The 18,823-nt window shown below is 48.7% G+C and overlaps 1 protein-coding gene across 2 annotated transcripts in view; it reads left to right on the top strand.

Annotated features, from left to right (window-relative positions):
- Positions 1–692: 692 nt before the first annotated feature.
- Cdhr3 (cadherin related family member 3) overlaps positions 693–18,823 on the top strand; it is a 65,375-nt gene continuing 47,244 nt past the window's right edge. For both annotated transcript variants that reach the window (XM_060366894.1, XM_060366889.1), the window contains exons 1-4: positions 693–829; positions 6,868–7,070; positions 10,610–10,775; positions 12,501–12,598. In XM_060366894.1, coding sequence (XP_060222877.1) covers positions 748–829; positions 6,868–7,070; positions 10,610–10,775; positions 12,501–12,598 — 549 coding nt within the window. In that variant the 5' untranslated portion in view covers positions 693–747. The remainder of the gene's footprint in view (positions 830–6,867; positions 7,071–10,609; positions 10,776–12,500; positions 12,599–18,823) is intronic.

Raw genomic sequence — 18,823 nt, 5'->3', positions numbered from 1 at the left:
TTGTGAGGTGGTTTCTAAATTGCTAAACTGACAATCTAGTTAGCAATCTAGCCTAAATATGGGTAGCATCATTACCCAGGCAGGGGTCACAGATGAAATAAAAAGGACACGGCAGCTGAGAACCGGTATTCACCCCTCTGCTGCCTGACTGCAGACACAGGCTGACGGCTGCCCGCTCTTGCTGCCACGATGACTTTCCTTCCTTGGATTGCGTCTATCAGGTGTGTTATTACAGCAACAGGCAAAGTAACTGACACAGCGTCAAAGGGAAGCCTCTACCAGGTGTCGGAGACATTTGGTTCCAGCTCTCAGCTATTGTCTTGAGAATGAGTTTCAAGTCTGAGTTCTGCTCCTCAGTCCAGGTCAGTAGAGACCCTCATCACTTGCAGGCCTCACTTGGGCAAATGACACCAGGCCTGGGTACAGTGGAGGCCATTGTGTTCAGGACATGTGAGTATGGCTTTGACCAGTGTATTACTTTTTGATTTTCTGACTTCTTATGAGTTCTCTATGGAGACACGTGACTGAGGACTTCGGGGACAGACCTTGGGTTAGCTAGGATGGGCCAGTGAGCCTGTTGGGTAGCAGGTTATCACACAAGTAGGTCATCAAGGAGCCAACAGACCACACATTGTTTAGAGTCTCCCTTAGCTACCATCTGTTTGGTTTCACGCCTGGCAACAGAGTCAGGAGGGGAAGGAGGATTGTGGTATCTAGAATAAATGTGGGCTAGAACACTGGGCGAAAATGCTGGAAAGCCGTATGCACAGGCAGCCATCTGGTATGCAGGGGCCAGTCATTGTCCTCGCTCTCCTAGGGATCACCTCAGGTAAGAGCTCGGTGCACTGCAAAGCCGTGCTTGGCCTGCTTGCTTTGTAGGATACCACATCATAAGAATGCCCCTCACCCCAGAAAAAAACATGGCCACTGTGAGGCTGCAGCCCTGTGAGGGCTTTTCTGCAGTGTGGGGCAGCCACCCTGGGGAGGCTGCACTCTGGGGTTGGGGGTCCTGGAGCAGATGTGAATCGAGGGCCACAGGAGGGCCTAGGCTTGCGCAGACCTCCCTCTGCTGTGAATGACCTGTGTTCTGAAGGAGAACTAAGGCTGGGAAAGTGCTTCTTAGAGCCTAGCTGTGTGTGGAGATCAAGTCAGTCTTTGCCACAACTTGTTCTTCTCTGAGGCACTGAACTTGACAAGTCATCCTTCAAGGAAACAGATATGGAGGGCAATTGCCTCCCTAAGCAGCAAAGGCCAGTCCTTCTGATAAAAGGCCCAAGACCCATCTGACACTTCCCATTCTTTCTCTCCTCCGTTCAAGAGCTTCAAGTATCTTCTACGATTTTTAAAGAATACCTTTAGTTTGGATTATTGAAATCAAGCTTTTTAAAATGAAGTTTTATATTTTGACTAGGTAACGTATGCATACCATATTCACTGCAAAATAACCTGTTAATTTGCAGGTTAATTTAGGGGTAACTTCCCTCTTTGATGAGTTATGTGGTGAAGTACTTAGAGAAGGGCTTGGGGACATTGTAAAAGCTTGATAAAAGCCAGTGGTGCCGGCATACGCCACTAAGTCCCCTAATCATAGTTCTAGATATTTGCTCAAATCTTTCTTTCTTTCCCTCAAGGGAAAGTGTCCTTCCTGAGTGCTTTTAACTAATGATAAAAGTGTATATTCCTGTTTCTGTGCTCCAGGGCATGATGCTAGCTTGTGGTGTAAAAGTAGAAATATTTTCTACATCCAGGCCTTACCTGGATGATTAGTTCTAAACCAAAATGGATTTTTAAATCAAAATGCTTTTTCAAGATCCATAAAAAAATGAACATTTGATTTTCTTCTTTGATCTACAAATAAAAAAAATAACAACTAGGCTTCCTCGTTTTGAGCACTCCTTCACCTGAGGCTTTAGCCTGTGGAAAGCAGAAACTCTACAGAATTTGGGGGGGGGGGCATGAATGGTCCAGGCTCTTACCTGAAGCAAACATTTGAAGGTTCCCCCAAAATATGAACTTTTGAGTTAAGGGGTGACGTTTACTGTCACTAGGGGAAGAGTGAGATTAGACGGATGCACTCAGTGTCTTTCCTGCAAACATTACCCCTGGGAGTGTTGTCATAGGTGTGTGGAGGGAACAAACTGCGCAAGGTATCAAGTGCTGGGGTCCTTGGGATTTCCTATAGAAAAGTGCATCGCACTCCCTCCTGGCCTAACGGACTACACACTCAATCACACATTTCCCTCCATGGTCAAAAGTCCTCGCCTTTTGATTGGCTTCTGTGACTTCTCTTGATTACTGATGATCTCTCTAGAGCTGCTGAGGTCTGGGGGATTCTGGGTGGGAGGGCAGACATCACACACCTGCCTTCAGCAAGAATGGCCAACAGCCTCAACGTAAGCAAAACAGCCTCCTCTTTCCTTTCCTTAGGACTTAAGTTTCTTCAAGGCCCATATCAGGTGCACCATCCCTCAGATCCTTCCCACTTGTTCTGGCTCATCATGAACCGTCTTCCTACTGCACCTTGGAATGGTCTTTGCCTATATGGGTTTTCTGTGCCAACAGCTCAGAACAATGCCCAAATGCTCAACCAGCTAGCATGAGCCTTGTAACTCACTTCTAATGTATCTATCCTGTCTCTTCAATTACAATGTCAAGCCAACAATGTCAGGATTATACATCTCTTAGTGCTCTGTGGGTCCTCACTATCATCATGGCATCCAGTATAAATTTGGTTGTGTTGATTGCCATCTTTTCTAGGGTCTGGTGCACGTCTGTCTAGGTCCTTCACATTTACTCATGAACATTCACCAAATGTAGAGCTTCAAACAGTGTACCTACTTCATATCTGCATTTGACTCAGCTTCTGTCCTCCCCATCTCCTACCAAGATGAGAAAAAAGATGAAAGTTTCTGTGTGGGGAAGCGATCATGTGTCACCTGGACAATGACTTACAAAGGAAATCCCCAGAGAACACTAATGAGGCAAACTCTTGAGTGTATCCATGGGAAAGAGTTGAGACCAAAGTTTTTGCCCGCCATAAGCACCAAAGGGCCACATGCCCTTCACGAGCCAGAAAGGGAAGGCCTGGGCAGAGGATCCCTGAGTATTTAAACCTGGGGTGTATGGAATAGAAAGCCTCCAGGGAGCTAGATTTTGTGCTGCCCCATGGAGATAAAGCATGTCGCAAGCCACAGGGGACCACTTGGTGGAATCCTTCTCTCCTTCCTCCTTCATGTGGTCCTCGAACCCAGGTCATCAGGCTTGCCCAGCAAGTACCACCTGCTGGGCCATCTCTCCAACCCGTGAGAATGCTTCTTAACTCTCACCTTCATGGTTTGAAAATTCAGGAGGAGAGCCAATTTCCAGAAAGCCTTTCTGTAGTACACATGACATCCACAGAGATTGCAAAAGGCCTCAGCAGAGCTCTCCTCTCCACTTGCATCTGTCCCCTCCCCCTTCCCTCTCCTTTATGGAATTAGGAAAATTCCATAAAGAATTTATGGAATAAATAAAATAAAAGAAACCAGCTCTTCTCAGGGCAACAGCAGAGTGAGGCTCCCAGACAAACTCATCCTTTCTCACTACCTACCAGCTAATGTGATGGTCAGAATCAATGCTGAGGTCTACTTCTTTTCTTCTGTGTCCTGTTGGAGAATTTCCATGAATTTCAGGTGAGTTCCAGGACAGCCTGCACTGCAAAGTGAGATCCCATCTCAAACAAACAGCAAATTAGGCCTTTTCTCATTCTTGAGGTCATATTTTGGAGCACCCAGAAGGCCCTCACCACATCCAAACAACCCTCAATTAGCATCTCCCAGCATGCGCAATATAAGCCAAAGAAAATCATACTGTCTATAAATTGCCCAGTTGGTGGTATTCTATTATTGCACCACAAAATGGTCCAAGACAGTATTTGTGCATGCATCAGTGGTTCTTAATCCAAGAGAGTGCATTATGCCAGAGCCCTTGGAGAAAAAGTGACAACAGGAACCGACCTGGCCCTGGCCCTCTGGACCTCTTGTTAAGAGGTAGCCTTCAGCTGTGATGAGTTTCCTTAATGTTTTTACTTTACAGTATTTTTTCCCCTCCTGGAACAAACAGTAGATTTGCAGATCTTGTCATTAGGGTCCTATGGGTGTTCCTTAGCAACAGAACCCTGATTAGCAGCCATCTGGGCGGCTGCAGTGCCACAGGAGAGTTGACCCTGGAGTCCACAGATCGGGGTTCAGCCCAGTCACATGATCAGGCAGAGCGATGCTGAAGGGTTCCTATTTCAAATCTCTGCCTCAAAGTGGCAGCTTCCCCCACACTCCTTGATAAAGGAGAAAGTGAAGGAGCACTCTGTATATGACGGGAGGCATGCACATGGACTTCAGAGAACTAACTCCACAAGGCTGTCCTCTGACTGCCACATGTTCTCTCCTCCCGCCTCTATATGTGGTCCAGGGATGGAGCTCAGGCTCACCGGGCCTGCATGGCAAGCATCTTCTCCCACTGATCTATCTCACTGGCTCCTGGAGGAATTTTTACTGAGACAGTCTCAGGTAAGGGTTGTTCTGTGTCTCAACAGCAGGGCTGTCATAGAGAGAAGCAGGCAGGGCGTTACGACTTAGTGTTGGGGCCCGGGTGGTCAGCTTTCTGCCAGTTACTGAATCTAGGGAGGCCTCAACTGTCCCAACACCAGCTCTCAGGATGAGGCTCCAGAGGCCCATTCCTAGGAAGGCTGTGATTCAGGGGAAACAAGTGTTTCATGTATCAAGACGGCGCAGCCGGCTCCGTGATTTCTAATCTATCTGCATGTGCCTTTTCTTTTTTCCACGTGTCAGGTGCCAGAAATTCTAATTTGAGTCTTAATTAAGATACTCGTGTAAGTCAAATTCCATGAAAGCCTCCTGACTGCTCGTCAGACTCCAAAAAGAACCTCCTAGAAGACCAGCCTTAAGATGGAAATGAAGTGTCTTAGGAAGGAGAGTTGGCTTTGAGCCTCTGACCTTCTCTCTGCTACAATTTGTCTGGTCACCTTTGGGTCCATCACTTTCAGCTGGGTGCCTTGGGAAACCTCTCAATCTTACCTGTGAAAGAAAGGGTTAATGTTCTGAGTATTGCCTCTCACCACATAGCACGCAGACCCTAGCCACTTGCTTATTGCAATTGCTGTCACTGTCCCTGCCTCTTTGTTGGCGCGGCATCTGGAGAAAGGCGCACAGAGATTCTGCAGTGACTACTTGAGGTCACTGGGTCTATTTACCTCCTCCCAAACATCTCCCCTGCTGTCACTTGAAGGATGCCCTTTAACAAGGAGTGAGGGTGTTGATCTTGGAGTCAGCTGCCTCGGTAGGAGCACTATTTCTCCCATGCAATTTACCTCACGCTCAGGTCTTCTCAAAGATAGGATCGGTGCAGCAAAATCAGCGTCCACCCAGGCAAAACCAGGGGCAGTATTTGGGGACCACATCTTCTCTAGCCTCTGCAGTGCTCAAAGGCTATGTGCTAAGGTTGGAGGCCCCAGCAATCCCCCAGTGAGGGGCGAGGCTGTGGAAACCCCAGGGAAGCTCATCACGAGTCCCCTACGCACGCTCTTGCCAGGCTACTATTGTAGCAGAATTCTCTGTGTGTTCGGAAGAGTGCGATACTGGGGTCTGAGCCCAGGGCCACGTGTGTGGTAGGAGAGCACTCAGCTACCGAGATACATCCTCAGCCTTCTTTTTATTTTTGAAACAGGATCTCATCAAATTGCCCAGGTTGGCTTGAATACACTCTGTACATACATGTATCTTGGGCTTCTCATCCTCCTGCCTCAGCCTCCTCAGATTATAGGCCTATGTCACTACATCCAGCTTCCGGTCCAACTCGGTGCTTATATTTTTGCTGCTGTGGATGGCCACTTATTGATGGACCAGGATGATATCTTTCCAATCTCTTCCTCTTCTATTCCTTACTCTACTTTGTTTTATCTGTCTTGAATGCTTATAGGGACACAGGTCGCTGGACTAGTGGCCAACCTAGTTCACTATACACACCTATAAAGGCGCTGTTATATAGGGTATAATCGGGACTCCTGTGGGACATGAATCTTTGGAGGACCCTATTCAGCCCGAGCCCACTGTAGTTTAGCAAGTTTATAAAAACACGAGAGAATATGGCCTCTGCAATGACCAAATCTGGCACAGTGCCATAGGGACTTTGGAATGGCCCCCAGTATTCCCTGGAGAGGCACATGCTCCCTTAAACAATTACAATTCCCTATCTCCAGGGAAGCCCAAAGAAATCCATGTGCCCTCCTGACTCTCTCATTTTCTCCTTTGTGAAATGAGGACAAACCACAGAAGAAATACTTCCTGATCCTCTACAGGATGCCCCTAAAACAGCCTCCAACGACAGCCCATTCACTGTCCTTGGCATTGCTAATGGCTGAGGGGAAATCCACCATGATTCTGGAATTCTCTAGTTGTGCACACTCAATTCTCAGATGACCTCACTGAGACGAATCCAACACTGCCTCAGGGAGGAAAATAAACTTCCAGAATCTTCTGGGCCCCCTGCAAGGGAGAGGATGTCTTTAGCATGCTAAGGTCTTTGAGCGGTTCTTTCTCTGGCTCTTAACAAGGCTGGGAGGGAGGAGGGCAGCAGGGAGCCAGAGAGAACCAGGGTCTTTGTTCCCCAGCAGCAGCAGATTTCATGGCTGGTTGTTTCTTTGGCTCCCAGAGGACCCCACGTTTCACTTCCAAGGGCTTAGTGAAAGCATTCTGTCTTGGTGAATGACCAGTCCCCTTTGTTGCCATGAAATGAAGTCACAGACCAAGCAGCGAAGTCTGTTTCCAGCCAAGGGCTTTGTGTTCCTGTCACCTGGCCTGTTTAAATCTACAGGAGGAGAGGCACTGCACCTGGTCCACCTGCCAGCCACTAGCAAGGTGGCAGAGAACTCTCCACCTACCACTTTGGTGCATGAGTTTTCCGTGAATTTATCAGTGTCATTGTCACCTGTGATCCCTGGATTTCCCATGGTAATCAACCCAAGACCCTTCACGGAAGCCTTCAGGGTAAACCGACTGTCAGCGACCAGCTTTGAGGTAAGCGGCCTCTCCCTTATGCCCCCATGTCTGCAAAGGAGATGTGCATGGGATTACAGGAATCCATCCCTCTGTCACTGCTTTAAATTCCACTCTGCCAAGGAATCCCAGGACCCTCTTCCCCTGTGCTAAATGCCCCTGCCGCCTTCCCCCCCTCTATCTCCACCATCCCCTTGAACATTCAACACCCAGGATTCTGGGTGTGTGTTTGCACTGGCTGACCCTGTTTTTTGGAAGGGAAAGGATGAATCTGACAACCCAGGTCCTGGTGATCTTGAATCTAGGGAGTCTACTCTGCTGTGGCTCTGTGATTGTGGGGGGGGGGGCAGTCTGAAAGATCAACCATATTTAATATGAAAGATGCACCCACATCTCCAAGCAAAAGTCTCAGCATCTAGACCCTCGACCTGCACACCCCCTCTCAGATGCAGACCCGAAAATTCACATCCACATGTCATGTCACAGTTGCTCAACTGTCTACTTTGTCATTTGAGTCTTTGCCAAAGCAGTCACTTCCCCAGAGGGAGAGTCAACCTGAAGACATCTTTAGGAGCCAGGGTCTGGACTTGCCGGCCTTCAGTATTCTCCTCTTCAATTCCCTTACTTAACATGTCTGCAGCCTCCTGAAAGTAGAACCAGCTCTGCCATGAGTCCCTGGGGTCCTTGTGGGACACAGTGGGCTCAGCCTGGTCTAGACTTGGTTGTTTTTGTGAGGTCCACACTGGTATTCTTTTGTTTTGTTTTGTTTTCTGAGTCAGGGTTTCTCTGTGTAGTAGCCTTGGCTATCCTGGACTCACTTTGTAGACCAGGCTGGCCTTGAACTCACAGAGATACGCCCTCCTCTGCACCCCAGAGTGCTGGGATGACAGGCATGTGCCACTGGCCCCGGCTTATACTTGTATTCTTAAATCTAGTGGACTCTCTACATCACCAGGGAAGATTCAAAAAAGTAGGAAGATCAGGGCCCTCCAGCTGCCTTGGAAAAGCCATGCCCTGAGGCTAGAGGCCAGAGGCCATAGTTCTCTCCACTCAAGGAGGGGTTCAGCCAGTCTTCACCTCATCAACCCATGGACATTCCCAGGACCCACATGCTGGTTCCAGCTGCCTGGCCTATCTCTTCTTGACATCTGGCCTACTTTTAGCAGCTGCTGCCAGTCTGTTCCCCCTAGGCCATGCCAACTGCTCACACTTAGAGTGCATTCTATGTGCTGGACACCACTGAAAAGGATTCTCACACTCCTGCTCTTGAAATCCTCCAGGTACAATGGTTGTCATTTCGACATTGCCTTCTAGCCACAGATGAGGAAAATGAAGCACAGCACAGAGAGACTGCAGAGTTTTTTCCCTATCTTGCCTGGCTAACATGCAGCTGAGCTGTGACTGGAACCAAGGCAGCTAACTCTAGAGTTCTCGTTATTTTATTTTAAACATCTTTATCGAGCTATTAGTTCACAAGTAGATCCCACTTCCTCCAGAGGCCCTCCTCAACCCTATAAGGCTAGTCATGGCCAGAGGTTTTCTGCTGGACTAGTGTCTCTAAGGAAAAAGCCTAATTACCCAGGCAGGGGAAGGACAGCAAGTGCCCCCCCCCCAACAGCTGAGGAACTGTCCAAGGTCCTATGAAGGTCAGTGCCATCCTCTCTTTCATCCTCCCATGGCTTAGTCTGACTCCTCTTTTCCCGTTAACTGTCCTGAGCACTGTGGGCCTCAACATTTGCTCAGCTTTGTTCAGTCAACATACATAAAACCCAACTTACTGTTTACCCCAGCATTCTACAGCCAGATTGCCTGCAGCCAATTGGAAGCTCCTCACTCTTATCTGGTACCTCAGGAGAGCTCTTTCCCTTCCCTTCCCCTCTCTTTCCTGACTTAGGCTTCCTATATAACATGGAGAAAGACACACCAACCTACAGTTGTTGTGACAAATAAAATAATAAAAAAGACTTGGCAGGAGGCAGACCCAGAAACACTGGATAAACGCTGGTGAGAACAGGCAGTTTTTCCTTCGTGCTGGTAGCAGCACAATTCCTTTGGTTTTAAGATGGGAAATGTGGACACTTGTGAGAATTCTACTTGCTTCCTGTAGAGTGTCCCTGCTGGTTCCCAAGGGTGATGTGGAAGGGTCCATGTAACCGGGGATGAGGGGAGCACTAGAGCCTGAGCAGGAAGCTGGTGTATAAGTGAGGAGGCCCTGGACTGTCGCTACAGGAGCCTGCTCAAGTGGATGTGTGCTCCCCACGCAGTTTCTGCTCCCTGGTTGAAATCCACCCTTGCAGAGAGTGCTTAATGCCTGAGCAACACCCTGAGTCAGCTCATTCATTTTTATCTTCGTGTTACAGATGGGGAAACTGAGGCACCGGATAGCTCCCTAATGGGAAACTGATCTTTGAAGTCAGTCAGTCTGGCTCAGGGCCTCCGCTTATGATATGCTATGATGCCTCAGCTTCCACAGACAGAATAAAGAGCCCAGCTCTGGGTAAGTGGCCAGACAAAGGCTTAGACAAAGACAGGCTCTCTGCAGACACCAGACCACCTTGTTCCCCTGTCCACCCTCATCCATCCTGTCTCCCTCCACTGCACACATTCACCTGTGGCTATCATCTCTCCTTGTGACCGGCCTACATTTCAAACAGTCAAACCTGATACTCACCACCTCCTCCATGCAGCCCTCTCTAAACAGACAGCTTACAGCAATCTGTTCTCCCTCCTGACCCTCACCTCTGCTGTAAAGTATCAGCTGATCATGGAGACCAGGGATGGCTTCCTGAGCTATAATCACGTGGGAACAAAAGGAGAAGGGACAGGAACTCCCCTGAGGTCACACAGAAGTTCAGCAGAGTAAGAGGACCAGAGCCAAGGGCTTTTACCACATGATGCTGAGTGTCCCGTTCCCTGGTGTAGAAGCAGCCGAGGCTCTAGGACTCCAGCCCTTTTGCTAGGGTTATAGTGCAATGGTAAAGCACTTTAACCAATATGTGTGAGGCTCTGGGTGCAAGCCCCACTAATGAAGAAAAAATAGAGGGAGACATGAAGAGCAGAGAGAAAGAACAAAGAGAGGACTTCTATACTATAGCAACATGCCAGAACTGGGTAATTAATGAAGAAAAAAAAAGTGATTCTTCCTGTTTCTGGGAAGTCCAATGTCAAGGTGCTGGAATCTGGCCAGGGCCTTCTAGCTGCAGAAGGGCAATGGCCAAAACAGCAGCATGGTGAGGGGGCAAGGAAAAGATGGGCAACAAGGAAGGCCTGGGAAGGTGGCCTGGGTTTCTCACAGCCTACTCTTGAGATAAAGCATTGATTCACTCAGGAGAATGGCACACTCACCATCCACCAACCTCGCTTACTGGTCAGCTCACACCAGCCAGTACTGTTACACTGGTCATTCCATTTCAACGCAAACATTTTCAGGGATAACTAAACCAGAGCAAAGTCCCTGAGCCTGTAGGAATTGTGCTCAGGGCTCCTAAGGGCCCTGTGAAATGCTTGCCTGCAAAGCAAGCCTTTTATGTGGATGCTGAGAATCTTGCATTTTGTTTCAGGTTGTCACCACTGGGAAGGAACAACTGGATTTTGAAACAGGACCAAAATCATTTGATTTGCAGATTTATGTTAAGGATGATGTTGGCGTCACAGACTTGCAGGTCCTGACTGTTCAGGTGACAGATGTGAACGAACCGCCGCAGTTTCAAGGCAACTTAGCGCAAGGTGAGACAAACCCAGGCAGTGGCATCAGGGAGGACCCTGGGGGACAGAGCCACACACCAAGTAAACGAGCAAGCAGCTGCTTCCTCGGAAAAGGCAGCTGCTTAACGAGCAGGGAAAAATGAAGCGTCTTTCTCTCTGCATGCCCAGTCCTGCCACCCAGCAGCCTTTAGAGCCTCGCATCTGTGCTTCTCTCTGTCCCTCTCGGGCTTGAGAAGCATGCTGAATGCAGGCACCTCGAAATGGAGCATTTCAGAGGAACCTGGGCTCAGCCCACTGTAGGATTATCACCATATTCTGTATCCGCAGACCAGCTGTCCTGTTCTCCCTCATGTATTCTGTGGGAATTACGTGCCCTGGACCTGCCTGGGAGACAGCAGGGACAATATGAGGAAATGGAAAACTAGGGGTATAGCTTGGTGGTGGAATGGTTGTATCACATGCACAAGGCCATGGGTCCAATCCCCCTACATCCCCCCAAAATGTAAATAAGGGTGAGGAATGGCTCAGTAGGGAAGACCTCTCACTATGTGAGCCTGGCAACCCAAGTTCCGTACCTGGCACCTACACAAAAGCGGAAGGAGACAGCTGTTCTCTGATCTTCACGAGCATGCTATGGCATGCACACACCCACACACCATGCACACATGTGGGGATATGTATACACACACACACACAGAGAGAGAGAGAGAGAAAGAGAGAGAGAGAGAGAGAGAGAGAGAGAGAGAGAGAGAGAGAGAGAAACACTTAAAACAATACAGAGAACAAAGATGGAACCTGGGGACACTTCTCATCAGATTTTGCCAAGCGCCTGGCTGTGCTCACTCTCTGTACAATGGCAATCTCAAGTCCATTGTTCCTCCAGGGCTCTCCCTGAACTCACCACTCAGCCATCCATTTTATCCAATGTCTCCTGGACATCTAAAAGGCCTCCCAAACTTAGCAACCCTCTCAAACCAAACTCCTACCCCCACCCCAACCATCTCTAGTGTCCTATTTTAGCGGCTAGCACATCCAAGTTCAAGGTTAGCTCTGCACCCTCAGGCTGGATCTGAATTCCGACCCTATCACTTAACAGATGAGAGAACTCTATAGCCTTTCTGACAGAGTTCCTCCTCCATTGTAAAATCCTAATTACACTATCAAAATAATTAAAACATGGTCTTTTTTTACGGGGCTGTTATGAAGACAAAGAAAGGAATGGGTGGCCTGTTCAGCATGGCACCCACAAGAAATGTTCCTTTCAAGACCTTGGCCTCTTTTCAGATAGTAAGGGTCCTTTCTTGCTGCTCTTATCACCAGGAACACTGTAGCAGACTGGAATTGGGTTTTAGTCCCTTCCTTGAGCTTCTGGGAGCTCCTCAGATTCCTTCAACTCTTCCCTGCCCCTCTGTGTGGCCACTGATTACAGACACGCCCTTCTGCTGGGACCCCGTGTGTTTCACAGGGTCACGTTAGCATAAGAAGATGTATCTGAATGTGAAAGGCTTGTGCTGGTGGCACTCGGGGGCTTCCCAACTGAAGACATGCAGCCAGTACTGTGTACTGTAGAGATCTCCACAAACAATGTGGTTCAAGCGGTCTTTCCCTGGCTCTCATCATTGCAACTCTCTCTGTCAATGATGACAGCATGCCTCGTTGGTTCCCTTCAGCTGTAGCATCTGGATGGCCTGCTGTTACAGCCCCCTATCTGACAAGACATTTTTATTCCCCTTTGGCTTGGAACAGGTTTAAACCTCTATGTAGTAGAAAGAAAAAACCCTGGATTCATTTACCAGGTGGAGGCCTTTGACCAGGAAGACACAAGCCGGAACACACCCCTCAGGGTAAGCATCCTAGGCGGCAGTTCTGGTCCGGGCTCTGGGGACATAGTGCCCTGTGATCTTGGATAAACTCTAACATTGTTGAGCTCTTGTGCCTGAGTGACAGTGAAAGCAGGAGAGTGCCTGACACAGGCAGGGCTTGCTCGAGTGAGAGGCGGCCCGTGAAGCCACCTGGCCCAGGCCAGATCAGGCTGGCAGCATTTGCTTTCAAGCTGATACAAAGCCACCTATGCTATTAGAAACATAAACACTAAAGCGCACCCGAAACCAGGTACTAACCTTCTAAGAGATGGAGTCAAACTTGTAGCCAAGACATTTTTCTTTTTAAGCCTCAGGAGTTTTGGTGCAGAGCAGGAGTTTTGGTGCAGACTGGCTGATCCAGTCTGACACAGCTGAGATTTCCTCTTTCTCCTATTTGAAATCAGATTCCTTCTTGGAGCTGAGTTTTTAGATCCAGCAATCCCAGGCAAAGCCTCTTAGCTATTCCTGGGAAAGGTGCCTCTCCTTGCCTTTCTGAGGCTGAGCTTACGCTGCAGTTGCCAAGGATCACCCTGGAGGAAAACATGATGGTAATTTCACTCATTTACCAAGGGAACAGGGTACCCAGATGCCAACCCTACTGTCTAGAGACTAAATTTGGACAGTCAGGCTACTGGTAACACCAGAGGCCTGATTCTCCTGTTTGCTGTGGATTGGCAGCTTCAACAGGACCAATTGTTTTTCTAACAGGAAAAAGTGATCCAGGGGAATAATCTCCAGGATGACTATAGGTAGCCACAGGGGCTGAAACAGCTGCTGGAATGATAGGGCAGGCATCTCCATTACAACAGAAAGCTATTTTTCTTAGACAGTGTCCTTGTGTTCAAGAACATCCATTCCTTCATTTGTTCAAGAGTCAGCTTTTGCATAAAGAAGTGAACTCGGAATGGGTGGGTGTCCACTCTGGTGAAAGCGACAATGCTGTGTAACAACTTTTCCTGGGAAGACCCTACATACCCATTTCCTCACCCCACAGCAGACCAAAGCACAGCTACCACCAAAGTCCAACTGGGTGAAGCAGTAAATACCACTGGGGATACAGGAGCATGAGTGAGGGGTTACTTTCATCGGTAGGAATGGCTCAAGGACATCTGCATCACCACAGCCCACCCCAGCATGGGTGACAACTCACAATCAGGGAACCTGAGACACACTGCATAGACCGAGCTCAGCTCAACAAGTTAGAAAGTGCCCTTTCCAGGAGCCTCAGTTGGACTAACCCTCCTCCAGGCCACTGGTTCAAGTCTTCTTTTCAGCTCTATTGTTTACTCTGGCAGGGAATCTGGTCTGTTTCAGAAACTTCCTGAAGCTGTTTTGAGTTGTCTACCTTCCTGTCTAAGGAGATTCCCTGCACGGTAGAATATTTCAATCTCTGAGCAAACTGTTACAGAACAAACAATAAGGGTTTTAAATGAGCATTTACTCAGAGCATGCTTGCTATGGAGGGCAAATATAACAGAAAATATAACCACATCAGAGGATAGGAGATAAATTAGTGTGTATATGTGCATGTGTGCATGCGTTTGTGTGTGTGTGCTCAAGGAGGCCAATGCTCAAAAAAGGCAGAGGAAGACCCTTTACTTTGACTTTATTCTTTTCAGTCAGATTCTTACTGAATCATGCTGGGCAGAGGCCAGCAAGCCCAGGGATGCTGCTGTGTCCCATCCCCCACAGTGTAATGATCACAGACACCCTTAAGCTCATCTGGTTCTTTAGTGAGTGCCAGAATCTGAACCCAAGTCCTCATGTTTGTATACCGAGTATTCCACCCACTGAGCCATCTCTCCAGCCCTAGATTGTGTGGGTTTTTGTGTTGTCGTTGTCTTGTTTTGTTTTGGAGACAGGGTGTCTCTGTGTAGCCTTGGCTGTACTGGACTCTGCCAGGCTTGCCTGGAACTCACAGGGAGGCCTCTGCCCTCGTGAGTGCTGGCCTCACTTGGTAAATGAGTGAGTGAGTGTTTTTATACTCAGGTTCCATGAAAAAAATAGACACTGTATAAAATTATAATTTGACAAAACCAACAACAAAGCAGGTGTACCTTAGTGAGGTCTATCTCTTCAGATTCCTCGAGGCCTCCGTGTATAAAGCGCGAGGCCCCGAGGGTCTTGTGATGAACTGCTATAGGGAGGGAGGTGGAGACAAGGTGAGCGGGACCTTCCTGTTTCTTCGTTTCTCGGTTGCCAAAGTGCTATGTTTGTGTCACTGTGTTCTGAGTGATGTGCATGCATCAGACGACGACCACTCAGCCGGATACTGACTGCAAAGTGTGGATAAGTTACGCTGGGGTCTCTATTAGTTACTTTTCTGTTACTGTGAGAAAATACTAACAGCTTCACTGTAGTGGCACACGCCTTTAGTCCCAGCCCTGGGAAGGCAGAGGCGGGCAGATCTCTGAGTCTGAGGCCAGCCTGCTACAGAGTGAGTCAGTTCCAAGACAGTCAAGGCTACACAGAGAAACTGTCTCTCTCCCTACCAAAAAAAAAAAAAAAAAAAAAAAATGACCAAAGACACTTAAGTAAGAGTTTATTTTGGCCTACGGTTCCAGAAGAATAACAAGAGCCATCGTGGCTGGGAGGCGTGGGCCTGCTGCAACCCTGGTGGCACACACCTTAAATCCCAAGCACAAAGTAGACAGCAAACCGGAAGCAGGCGAGGCTTTTCGCCCTCGAAGCCCACCCCCGGTGATGTGCACCCTCTGACCCTCCCCAAACATCACCGCTAAGTGTTCAGATTCCTAAGGCTGGGGGGACACTTCTCCTTCTCATTCAAACTACCACAGGGTCCAGGTGAAGAGCAGCATTTTGAAAGCAGCACTTCATTTCTTATGTGTACACACAGACACATACACCGCCCCCCCCCCCACATACAGGTTTTTTGAGACAGGGTTTCTTTACATAGCCCTTGCTGTCCTGGGAGTCACCATGTGACTCACCTCAAACTCACAAAAATCCACCCAGCAATACCTTCCCGGTGATGGGATTAAAGGCGTGTGCCGCCCACACCTGCCTCTTTCTCTATTTTTGGTGTTTTCATGTTTTCAGACAGGGTAGCCTAGCCCAGGCTGGCCTCAAACTTGCAATCCCCCTACGCCAGGCTCCCAAGTGCTGGGATTATGGGTACGCTTTACTGTACCTAGCCAGATGTCTATTTTAAGTCTCTATTTTAGTACATCTTCAAGTTATACAGCTGGCATGAGGTTCCACTCCTTCCGGAACCCACCTCAGGTGCAGTTGTCCCCTGGAAGGGACCAGTGTGCCGGGACACCTCCCTCTAAACCGTGCAGCTCTGTCAACGTGGTTTGGAGGAAACTGTAAGCCTAGAGCAGGTACAGACTGTGGGACTGTTTACGGAAAGATGCTCCTGGCTTGTCAGAGAAAGCTCTAATGTGTTTAACTCATGTGTGGGACCAAATAGCTCTATGAACAGCTAACTGTCTAGAATGATCAAAGTCTAGAGAAAAGAGAAACGTGGTTTGGACAGTACCACGTTCTCCCTGGCCTTCATACTTAGGTGCTTGTTTCTGGGCACCAGGGGTACCAAGAGACATAGTTGGCTGTTCAAAGCAGAAAGGATACAGTTAATGCTCCACTGACCAGGTCCATGCTCCTCACCTTTGGCTTGAAATTGCAACCTCCAGGGAACTTTAAACACTCACGGGTGTCCCGACTGCTCAAGTTCCTGAGAGTTTAGGGTTGTAGGGATGTAGATGTAGAGGGAAGTCTGCCCAGTGGACAGCTGTTTGAGCAGAAAGGCTGAGACACTGGTTTCCGAAGGCGTCTCATGTTTGGCATGTGCTGAGAACAGATGAGGCTGCCTCAAGAATGCAGATTCCTGCGCTCAGCAGGCAAATGCTGAATCAGCAGGCAGACTTCAGATTGCTTTGTGGGACTACGCTCAGACCCGCTGAGCTGAGCGAGAACAGACTCATGGGCACACATACTGAAGCCACCTGGGCTTGGTCTGTGCCTGTTCCCTCAGCTGATGGGCTCCATAAGGTATACCCTCCTCCCCAAATGAAGGGTAAGTTCCAGAAAGATCTAGCACACACGATGAACCCTGACCCTGTCGATGAAAAAGCATCCCACCGGCTCTTACGCAGTTTAAGGAAGTGGCATCATATCACAGACCATGTAAAATAGGCTTCCAGAAGCCACAGCCTTTGCCCCTTTATCGGATTTTGTTTTGAAGAAACCTAGTGAGCATGCAGTTGCATGTTGTCGCCACCGCCCTTGCCCATTGCTGTACCCAGGCAACCAGAGACGAATGTTTGCAGATGTCCTTTTGAATGTTTTAATGGCCGCATTAAGAGTACAAGAAACCAGGCAGCATTAATTGTTGTCAGCTCACAGATGCTCTAGCTTCTTCTCTGCCCATCCCAGAAATCAGGTCACACAGCCATGCAGTCTTTCCCTTAGGAGAAAAAGCTGACAGGCGCCTGCAGTGACTCAGCCCAGCCCCTCCCACCCCTCTGCTGAGCAGCCTGAACTAGTACCCGCCTCCTGGGATGCAGGCTAAGCTACAAGCTGTGGAACTTCCCACCACTCCCTAAAAACCTATGGAATCAGAAAGCCCCCTTTGTTCTGAAGATCTGAAGGGTCTTCAGGGTCCCTGTCATGCTAAGCATGGCACTTGTCTCTCCTAAGGAAGCTATTCTTTGGAATTTGAAGGGAAGGCTTCTTCTCCTTCAAGGCCTCACCATATTGCCTATGGTGTGATGCTACACACACACACACATACACACACACACACACACACACACACACATACACACACACACACACACACACACACACACACACACATACACACACACACACACACACACACACACACACACACACACACACTGGTTAAAATCTTTCCTAAAAACTCTTTTGAAGGATGGTCTCATGTCAGTTCCTTTCTGCAGACCTGTCCCTCGTTAAACCAGCCACATTTCAGGTGCTCAGCGGTGGCATGCACATGGGCTGAGAGGTGCTGTGGGTGCTCAGGCTTGCATCTTGACATGGTTACATCCCCTGGGGTTCCTTCTTTGTCCTGATGAGGGTGCAGGTGGAGCTGGGATCCGGAGGCTGCCCACAAATGGAAAGATACACTCCTTGAGAATGCTCAGGCTCTGGCTTTCTTCTGGAACCCACTCAGTAATTTTCCACCTGCTGAAGGCGGCTTGCACGCCCACCCTGCCTCCATCCCTCTCATTGCCAATGGCCCCTTGGCTACGCAGAGCCTCCTTGGAGACTCTGGGGATACTAATAGGTTTTGCAGCTGGAGGCAAAGTGATGTATTGCACAGCCCCTCGATTAAAGGGCTTCCTCAGACCTTTCCATTAAGGAAGACCTTTTGCATGAAATGAAGTGTGCTTTGTCTTCGCCAGGGCAGACAAAGGATTAAATTAAAAGAGCAATGGCCTCACTGCTGGTAGAGCAACAGGACATTCTCCCTTATATCTGTGGCTCTGAGGGGAGCCCAGTCGGCAGTTCTTCCCCGAAGTCCTCTATGCTGAATAGACCAATAAAGGCCATGGATAGATGGCATAGTTATTCATTTAACTATTGGAGTGTGGGGAATATGTAAGCGGAGGTCAAAGAACAGCTCTGAGGAACTGGTTCTTTCCTTCAACCCTTGGGATGGAACCCAGATCACAAGGCGTCTTTGCCGTGTGGCAAGTACCATCACCTGCTGTGTGCTAAGCCATCACACTGGTGCTCAAAGATTCCTCCCTTTCCCCTTTGGCCTCCTCCGCCCCTGCAAGTGTTCTATCACTGAGGTACAGCCACAGCCTTTTTTAGACAGGGTCTTGATGTGTAGCCTAGGCTGGTCTCCTAAATCTTATTTCTCCTGCCTCAACCTTTTGGATGCTGGGATTATAAACTTTGGTGTAATAGTTTCCTCAGAAATTGAAACATTTTATCGTGCAGCAAGCTCCTTAAGCAGGAAGGTAAATGACCCAAAATAGCTCCAGGAAATCCCTGAAACTGAGCAGATTCTGTAGGTCCCTCTTTGCCAGGGTAAGCAATAAAAGCTGAGAGTTAGTGTCAGGTAAGCTGCAAAGAGGACTTAGACCAGACCAGCTCCCTGGAAGAAGCAGAAACCAGCCAGGCTGCCTGGAAGAGGATTAGAGCAACTGAGGCACCTGGAAAGGATGCTCTCCAACATGTTGAGCTGCCTGTAGGCTGTGCAGTGTGCTC

This window comes from Meriones unguiculatus, chromosome 1 (assembly GCF_030254825.1).
Source record: "Meriones unguiculatus strain TT.TT164.6M chromosome 1, Bangor_MerUng_6.1, whole genome shotgun sequence".
In the NCBI taxonomy this organism is placed as follows: domain Eukaryota; kingdom Metazoa; phylum Chordata; class Mammalia; order Rodentia; family Muridae; genus Meriones; species Meriones unguiculatus.
Note: the sequence above shows the minus strand (reverse complement) of the source record. Positions and strands in the feature narration are given on the sequence as shown.